Source organism: Scatophagus argus, chromosome 17 (assembly GCF_020382885.2).
Source record: "Scatophagus argus isolate fScaArg1 chromosome 17, fScaArg1.pri, whole genome shotgun sequence".
NCBI lineage: Eukaryota > Metazoa > Chordata > Actinopteri > Scatophagidae > Scatophagus > Scatophagus argus.
This window is the reverse complement of record NC_058509.1, coordinates 9,450,701-9,459,978: the sequence shown is the minus strand read 5'-3', so window position 1 is coordinate 9,459,978 and position 9,278 is coordinate 9,450,701. Positions and strand designations below refer to the sequence as shown.

Below are 9,278 nucleotides of genomic sequence, written 5' to 3'. Positions count from 1 at the left end.
ACATTTGTGTCATCTATGAATGCATTTTCACTCTTTCTCCAGTCTCCGGATTTTTCCTTTAACCTACCTGTGCGCATTCAATCAATAGATATGATCAAGTACATTTCTGAACATCCCAGATGTACCCCTGAAAACCTGAGCAGTCATCTAAAGGGCGAAGGTTCACACAAAATGATGCTTATTTTGTTCAAGATTATGTATATTGATTTTCTCATAACTCAGTGTAGGGCAACAACTAAATAATATGTCATTTTAAGGGTAAACATTTTTGCATAGGGCTGCTCAGTCATTTCATCAGCATCGATCAATAGTGAAACATCAGCAACTTGATGTTCTCTGCAATTGCATGGAAGAAAAAAAATATGTGCTTGCCCCTCGGTGTGAGTGTGTGCTTGTGTGGTTGTCTGTCTTTGTTAGCCCTGCGATTGACTGGCGACCAGTCCATGGTGAACTCCGCCTCTCGCCGACAGTCATCTGGGATAGGCTCCATTTGAGTTTAAACTGACATTCAGTCCGATGCTGTTGACTCCATTCACTATCAGTCAGAGTTGGCCCAAATATCAGAGAGCTGCTGCTGGTAGTGAGGTTAGTGGGTGCTGTCACCACCTTCACAATCAGCCTCTGTCTGACTGGCTTATATCTGCCCGACAACAGCCCTCACCTCTCCTTCAGTTGCATTCTGCTGGTGTGTGTGTGTGTGTGTGTGTGTGGTAAGAAATTAACTTTTTTTTCCCCCTGAAGGAATGAATTGCTCCCTTGCTCCCTTTATGTGAATTCTCAGGGCATCTCAGGGTCACTTTTAATAAAACAATGAACAAATTCATTTGCATTGCGCAACAGCAAACTCGCTATAAAAACACTGCTGTTGCGCTAAAAATGAACCCAGTGTGTGTGTGTGTGTGTGTATATGTGTGTGCTACAAACGTCAATCAAGCCAGGCTACAAGGCCTCTACAGGCAGCAGTGAAAGTTACATGTGGATGTGTTGTGACTGTGTCACGGTGTGTGTACAGCCCGACTGGTCGGGCAACATTGTGGCATGTCATGATGGTGCAGCAGCAGCAGTGGACTCTGGCAAAACCTGTTGGTTTGGGGGAAAAAAGGGAGGGAGAGGAAGTGGCCAATGGGGAAGATGAAATCCAACTTCCTCTTCCCTCAACAGCCTCCAGAGAAAGGAGGTCACACTCACCCCTGACAGCCGCTGGTTCTCCCTCGCTGTGTTTTGTTTCAGGTGCAAAACAAGGTGTTCCCTACCCTGAAATACACCTTAAAGAATTATTGTTTACCCTGACGTAGCCTCTGGACAACAAGATGACCCTATGTTAGTACTGATGTAGTGGGAAATATAAACCAGATTGACAGCTGAAAGATTATTTACGACAAAAAGATTCCTAAAAAAAACCCCACAAACAAACAAACAAAAACACTTGGCCGAGCTGAAAGTGAACCTGAAAGCCCTTGTGGCAGGAGGAAAGGACCCAAATGGGAAAATATCTCAGGCTGTCTGCAGCAAACCCCCTGCTTATTCATACGCACAATGAACTGCCAGATAATATTCTCCACCACTATTGAATAGCTGACACCTGGAAGATTTATTTTCACACAGGCCCTTAGGCTGGACAACCTCACCCCAAACCTAAGCTAGCAAGTCCCTGCACAACAACCTCCAGGGTGGGGGGAACCTGAGTAGTATGTGTGTGTGTGTGTGGCTTTTGTCATTTTTTTCCCCTTCTTTCTTTCTTTTACTTTTTGCCCCTTTTCTGAAAGCATAATCACACCCTTCTCTCTTGAGAGATGTCCCCCCCTCCCTCTCACAAAAGACCAAAAGGCTTGTCTATCTCTCCTTATGATGGGAGGAGGCGGGGGAGGGGGGGCAGGAAGTTGGAGGGGGACACAATGGCTGGCTGGAGACTTTTCTCACAATGATAAAATTTCTCTTAAGAAAGTCGTGACACCTAACTGTTGGCTCCGACAGGTACAAGTGCTCTAATAACGCACACATACACACACTGTTCACTAACTTGATCTTTCTAATAATTCTTAATTCAGTTAGCACTCATTAATTCATCTCTCAACTAGACACATACCAACTATGATTTCACTGTTTTCTTTCTAGGCTAACTAGGATGTCAGTCTATGCTTTCATCATGCGATAACTGCAGTTGCAGTACATTTACATATTAGCTGGATTTAGTCAAATGCTGAGTGGAGGTGAACAGCTCCATTGTTCTCGCTCAGCAGCAAAACAACACTCACACATGGAAAAGATAATTATCTAATGCAGTCTTATGATCCACATCATCTGGCCTGTCCCTACAGGTCATGCTGCAGCGATGTTTGTATAGCTGAGATTACAAATAAATGCCAATAAATACGGTCAAAGCTTACAGAACTAGCAGCACACATAGTGAGTCTTTCATTTGATAATTCAGCCGTTCAATGTTCCAGTTATTAACTGTTACTTGTGAGTGCATCACCATTCGTGCTGTGTTCATGTTGTCATTCGCGTGTTGGATTTCTAATGGTCACTCTGTGAAGCCCTGCATGGAGCACAATGTGGATGCAGATGGTGCAGCAACACTTTCAACCCTGATATTTCACTGATATCTCATTTAAAACACATACCCACTACACTAAAGTACCTGCCCCCTGGTGTTGCTTTGAAGGAACCAGTCTGTCACAGCAGCACACAGTGTTTTGGTACTACATATACTGTATACCAATGAAGACTGGGAATATTCAACTGAGAATCAAAGGTAATAAAAATATTATGATGTACTGATGTAATAATCCCAACAGACAACACAAACACAAAACATTGGCAATATAAGACATTAGTTAAGTTCCAAATTGCTTCCCTGTGAAGAGAAATTGCCGCTCTGGAAATGTTTTATATCTGCAAAAATGACGGACAAACACATACAAGAGTAACAAAATAAAGTAGTAATTGAATGTTGTTTCAACCTAGAGAATTTTGTCTATAGATGTCTCCTCACATATACTACAAAGGTGAAGAACCTCCACTTTTCACTTTTTTTCCCCTCAGACTATGTGCATATAATTGGAAGCATTTCTTGGTATTTGGCATGGCAGTGTCTACAGCTGTCTGAATGTGTATGCACGCTCCTATTAGATGCTGCTTCTTAAGGAAACGATCAAATAGAAATAAATGCATTAATTTTGAAACTCTTACACAAACTTTTAATTGCAAGCACACTGGTCCAATCCCGCTGAATTTCCTCAGAGCTGAACTAAATGTGTGGACGGTTGCAACACAAAGAATAAGATGGAGAAAGTCTATCATCTAATTGCAAACAAATTATCAAACATTGCCAGACAGTGGATAGTGGAAGCAGTGGATAAACCATAACATCCAGCCGGGGATGATCATCACGAATCATTTTTATTAAAAACAGCTTGCATTCTTAGAAAAGATTTACTTTTGTCTCCTAATTACATTGAATTACATTTTCTTCTTAATCTGTTTCTGAATGTGTTGACTTTCTACGAATGTGCACTAACCAAACTCTGCCACGTGGGGGCAACATTTCCAATGCCAATATAACCGCTGCATGGCTACTATCTATAATACGTTCAAATCTATAATCCAGGCCAGCCATACAAATACACTAATAGATTCTTCCTATAGTAATAGAAATATAATACTAATAATGTTTAATCCCATGGGACGATTAACCTTTCTCCTAAAGGTTATTAAAAACAGTAGATTTGACAATGAAAGATTACGTTACTTCTTTGGCCAAATGCTTACACTCAGAGCAAGAATATAGATAAGTTATTTGTGTTATATTCTCATTCACTAAAATCACGGTTCGGTACATTGCTCCAAACATAACGTAACTTTTACCTTTTAAGATGGCTAACTCGTGAATACCTTATGTTAACCCACGAAACTGTATAATTACTTTGAAACTAAAATCTTCCGATTGTCATTGAACGCATCGGTAGTCCTCAGCTGTCTGGGAACTGAGCAGCTGTCATACTTCAGTGTGTTCACCCAGCCGACGACACGTGCTGCGGCTTTTTAAGAGGTAAGAACTGCTGTTATTGTAAGGTTTTATAAGCTACAACGTGTCGCTGATACTCTTCCTGGTTAGCGTTACCCACAGGCTGGAGGAAATATTCACCATATCGTTAGCCGGCTAGCTTACGATGTAGCCAGAGTGAGCTGAGGCTAGTAGTGTAGGGTAACCCACGTTACAGCTGGGTGTCATCTTTAGCTCAGCTCCAGCTAAAAGCAGGATTGGTGTCGGGGGGGGGGCAAATGTGATGTGATCTCGATGAAAACGAACCAGATGTACCGTGATAACTGAACTGCAACTACAAGGAGGACTTGTCTGTGCAGTAAACAAGGCGGATATGAAATCTCAGCTAAAAAGCTAAGCGTTAACTTGCTAAGTCGCCTGTATGTTCTCTCTCATTGCAAGTAATATATAAGTAAGTCTGAATTTATGTGGCACTTTTTAAAACACATATAAACAAAGTGCCTCACATAAGGAAAACACAGAAAATGATAAACTGATAAACTACATCTGAAGGATAACAGAACTGAAATGATTAAGAACCTTGTGCCTCAAGCTTTAAGGACCAATAGAAGGACTAATAGAACTAAGATCAATTTTTAAATCGGCTATCGTGGCCAACATATGTCGTTGACACAAGTTAATATACTGAGTGCTTGTCAGATCTTTCACAAGCTAAACAACACTTCAGTGGTACCCAGTGAATACATTGCTGACTAAAAGCATGGGCCCTCTATTTATAGATGTTGTGAGTAAAGCAAGACTGGATTACCAGCTGCGCAAAGTGGGTAACTGCCCCGAGTCCTTAGACCTTCACTCGTAGTCACAGTGTGGTCATTTTGAAATGTCCACAGCCAAATCTTAAGAAATGTTAAGGGCGACAAGGTGGGTGCTTCTTTACTACCTAATATTATCAAAATGTAGGGGCCCATAGACTGTTTTGCCCCTTAGTCCTTAAATGAGTTTATGAGGCCACATACGTATCCACCCTAACCTCTGTCAAGGACCTATCTGATTGAAAGTGGGACTTTACATCTACCCACATGATTTTATGGCCCTGTGGCACCTGCATTTCCATTCTGATAAAACTTTATCTTGTTGACTTTGCCTGGCGTGGCTGACGCGCAGTTGTAGGTTCTTTGCTTGCCTTTTACCTTGTGTTTACATCCACTATGCCTTTAGCTGCATATAAGAAAGGCTTTGCACTGACCTTGCAAAGACTGAGGACTGAGGGAACATAATTCTCTCTATTACCAAGCCTTAACCTTTGGTATGACATGGCACCTTTTTTCTGTGGGTTCTAGAAGGACAATCAGTGGGATTTTCCTAACCAACTTGTTTCTGGTATCAACAATAACACACACTTAAGTATGTCCATAACAATTCCATGTATCAGTAATCAAAGCCCTGTTCCCTTGCCTCCTCCCCTTTAGGCCTTTCCAGAATGGCACGCGGGCATCAGAAGATTCAGTCTCAGCAGAAAAACGCCAAGAAACAGGCTGAGCTAAAGAAGGCCAAGGGTCATGATCAAAAGACGGCAGCTAAAGCAGCGCTAGTGTTCACCTGCCTTGTGTGCAGGGTGAGTATAAATTCTCAACTCCGGAAGCCGAAATGCGACTCGGGATGGGAGAAGACTTTCACGTCATATTTTAACTCGTGAATTTTTCTGCCATTAGGTCCTTTTTTAGATCTACATGAAATATTTTGATTGAGATGTCAGACAAAAACAAGGTCTGTGCAGTTTCCCTGAAATATAACTTATGTTGGATGTGTCGCACCTTCTTGCAGTCCCAGATGCCTGACCCAAAAACCTTCAAGCAGCACTTTGAGAGCAAGCACCCAAAATCCCCTCTGCCGCCTGAGTTAGAAGGAGTGGAGGCGTAATCATTCACCCCGGGTACCAAACCAAGTTCTTCAAGGCCCTGACAGCAATGGATGTTTTGATGAAACCACTATGAAGCTGTTATCTTCATTAAGGCTTTAACAGGCTGGGTTGCCTTCGACACAATGCTTCCTCCTCCCATCCAGGCCTGTTTTTGCTTGTGTTTAATTACACGCAGGGCTACACCCTAATGCCTGTTTTGATTCCAGGGCCACTCAAGACCTGTACTATTCAGGAACAATCCATGTAGTGAATGAAGATTTCTGCCTTCATGCTCACAGTTTCACTGACTCCTCACTGCCCAGAGTTGTTGTGCCCATAGGAACATGTCTTGTTGCTAGCGCTTTTATCAATTTATCTGAAGATTTGATGGATTGACTGTCTATTTAAACCTTTGCAAGCAAGATGACACGAGGTAAATACATAGAGTGTCTTTAAAGAAAGCCCTGTTTTGGCTTGGCTGGGAGAATTCTGATTTTAAATCAGTGAAAAACATGACCTCATCTATTTGTAATGCTTTCAGTATTAAATCAAAACGGAGGCTATGACTCTTCTTTTTCCTCTCACACCTGTTGCTAAATATGTAATTCCTCCACGGTTTTACTGCAGTCTGTCATCGAGCTAATCATCATTTCATTTGCAACCTGCTTCATGAAATTTGGGGGCTTGTCAGCAACATGCTTGGAAATGAATGTATGCATCAATGATGTATTATAGCATTTTATTAAATTTTACTTTGTTGTATATGTCGTTTTTTTCTTGAAAGTGTTTCTCTTCATATAATGACCATCATGTGTGGACACCATGTGTGTGCTGTGGACACATGATGAAACAGAGAAACTGTATGTAGTGTCTTTGAGCAAATACTATGATTAGAAAGATTGCTTGGCCTGATGGGAGTTTTCTCAGGCCTTTCAGTTACAGATATTGAATGTGATGTTTTTCTGGCTTTGTGGATTGAAATTCACCGTGTAAATTCCACAGCGACTTTCCTGACAGTTCAGTATTTATTGTGCAAACTGACTGCATTTCTCTGCTGCTCTGCCCACATAGTGTAAATGTTTTTCCGCATTATGTAAATGTATATTTTTCATAGGTGTTACTTGTAAATGTGCAATAAGTAATGAATAATAATGAATATTTGTGTACACAGGAAGGAGCCTCACAGGGTTAGGCGTTTATGTTTCATGAAAACTTTAAACTCAAAAGACTTTTTATGAACCACTTGCCTGAGAGCCTTACTACCTTGTTTTCTATTATATATTGAATTGTCACTTGGCACCTGATTTTTCTATTTTCTTTTACATACAAATACATTTCCTCTAGAAGTTGATACAGAAAAGGTGCACTGAAGTGTTTGGCAGAGTTTCACGGGATGTGTGGGGGCTAAACCTGCTTAATGTGCCCCACCCAATGCTGAAATGAAACATACTTCCTTGATCTGGATGACAAATGACTAACAGCTGATTTGGACATCATAACAGGAGGCCATGTTAATAATAAATGATCCTGCCAACCACACACAGTTCATAAAAGCTTGTATATTTGCTGCACTTGGAGGTTTAACCAGCTGGTCTTTTTTAGGAAAACATTCTCTGATGTGCAGGAAATGATGCAGTATATGTTAGCCTCAACATAAAACAGCAATTTTACATTGTAGATAAATTACAAATCACAAATTAGTATTAGGTTACAGTTCTGAACAGGTAAATGAATGCCTCTAAAAAACTCAGGCTTCATCAACAGAAAAGTCTTAAAGTGGAGATGTAGAAAGCATATCACAGATAACTATTTCAACATGTGTATGCATTTGTTTATTTACACACATGGATGCCAACCAGAACACCGGTGCTAAATCTGAAACGGATATTCAAATGGTAATGAAACAAACACATCAGTGGTGCGATATATAACCTGATACCAACTGTCATAAAAGCCTTGCATCAGCCACACAACAGGAAATTACTAACCTCCAACACTGTGTGTGCCTCATTAACAAAAACAATGAATACATTCTGAACCCATTAGTCACCGGACCATCTGAAAATTAAAATGATGTTATTGACTCTTCGTCGTCACCAAAAGCACTCATTTCCTGTGGTCCTTTCTCTCCAGCCACGACACGCCTCAGTTCAGCTGCAGCTGAAAAGATGTGACTGAGAAGATGTGCTGTCCTGCCACACACTAACAAGAAATAAAAACAATTACAAACTGTATTCAGAGTCTCCAAAGAGGGCCACAAAATGAATCCTCTATGTCATAACCAGAGAGAAAACATTTACCAGAAAATTTTCAGAAACAAACAACAAACAAAGCACAGAGCCACTCTCAAACTCCATGTCCTTCCTCATCATCTGTAAACTTGTGAATAACAAAAAACCCAAACCACAACACATGGTCGTTCATACAAACACGCAAATCTGCTTTTATCTCCTTTGTGTGTTACGTCCTGTGTGCTTGGATTCAAATGGGACTGACAGAAAAAGGAGAGCACTTGCACAAAATGAATTAGTTGTCTTAATTAGGTGAAGAGATTAATTAGATTCCCACCAGCTATAGAGCATCTATTTCCAGGCACATGTCTCAGTTTGAAGAGATTAAAATAAAAAACAAATCAGAAACTGCTCTCTTTGTATTGGTGATAAAGTAGTTTTTAGCATTTAGAATAAATTATTAACAGCTGATCATATGCAGTTTTATCTTTTCAGGGAAACAACTCAAAGTTCTTCACTATATTGATCAGTGGCCTCCAGCTCAACAGTATTCTTATCTTTTCTGTTCTGGTCTGAAAATAACTTGTGTTTCAGCGTCATTACAGAAGTCCTTTGCAATCTATTAGCTTGCTTCAGAACAACTCAGAACCCCACCCAAATGTCAATGGACTGAGGCACACCCTGCTGAAAACCTGATTATTGAGCAATTTTCAACAGCACAAGTTTGCTTTAACAGCTAGTCGTATTTCTAGTAGTGTCTGAGATAGACAGCAGGTGGAGCCTTCAGGATCTATTTTATTTTATATGATTAGGAGAATATTTTGGGGAGTCTCACTTGCATTCACATAGAAGTTGTTCTTACCTGTAAATGTGTCAAGAACAAGGCTGTAATTACTTCTTAGTAGTGACATAATGAGCCATGCTGTTTATCTAACCACCATCACTGTTTATCAAGTTCCTCTGGTCCTACTTGTCATGCAGCTCTTATAACACTAGATAGTGTTCCACATATGAAGGATTGTTAAGAGGGTGCCCTCCTGATGACCCCAGATAGTTCTCTGCACCCTTATGCGTACTTGCATTTAAACCAGTGATTTATGTGTGATACCACCAATTAATGGCCATACCCAAGACTAGTGGA

General features: G+C 40.6%; 1 protein-coding gene across 1 annotated transcript; it reads left to right on the top strand.

The window, feature by feature from the left end:
* The first annotated feature begins 3,933 nt into the window (after positions 1-3,933).
* Positions 3,934-6,668, top strand: znf706 (zinc finger protein 706). The gene is made up of 3 exons (XM_046418366.1): positions 3,934-4,051; positions 5,476-5,621; positions 5,831-6,668. The coding sequence occupies exons 2-3, from the start codon at positions 5,487-5,489 to the stop codon at positions 5,924-5,926; spliced, it is 231 nt and encodes a 76-aa protein (XP_046274322.1). The 5' UTR covers positions 3,934-4,051; positions 5,476-5,486; the 3' UTR covers positions 5,927-6,668.
* The last annotated feature ends 2,610 nt before the right edge of the window (positions 6,669-9,278 follow it).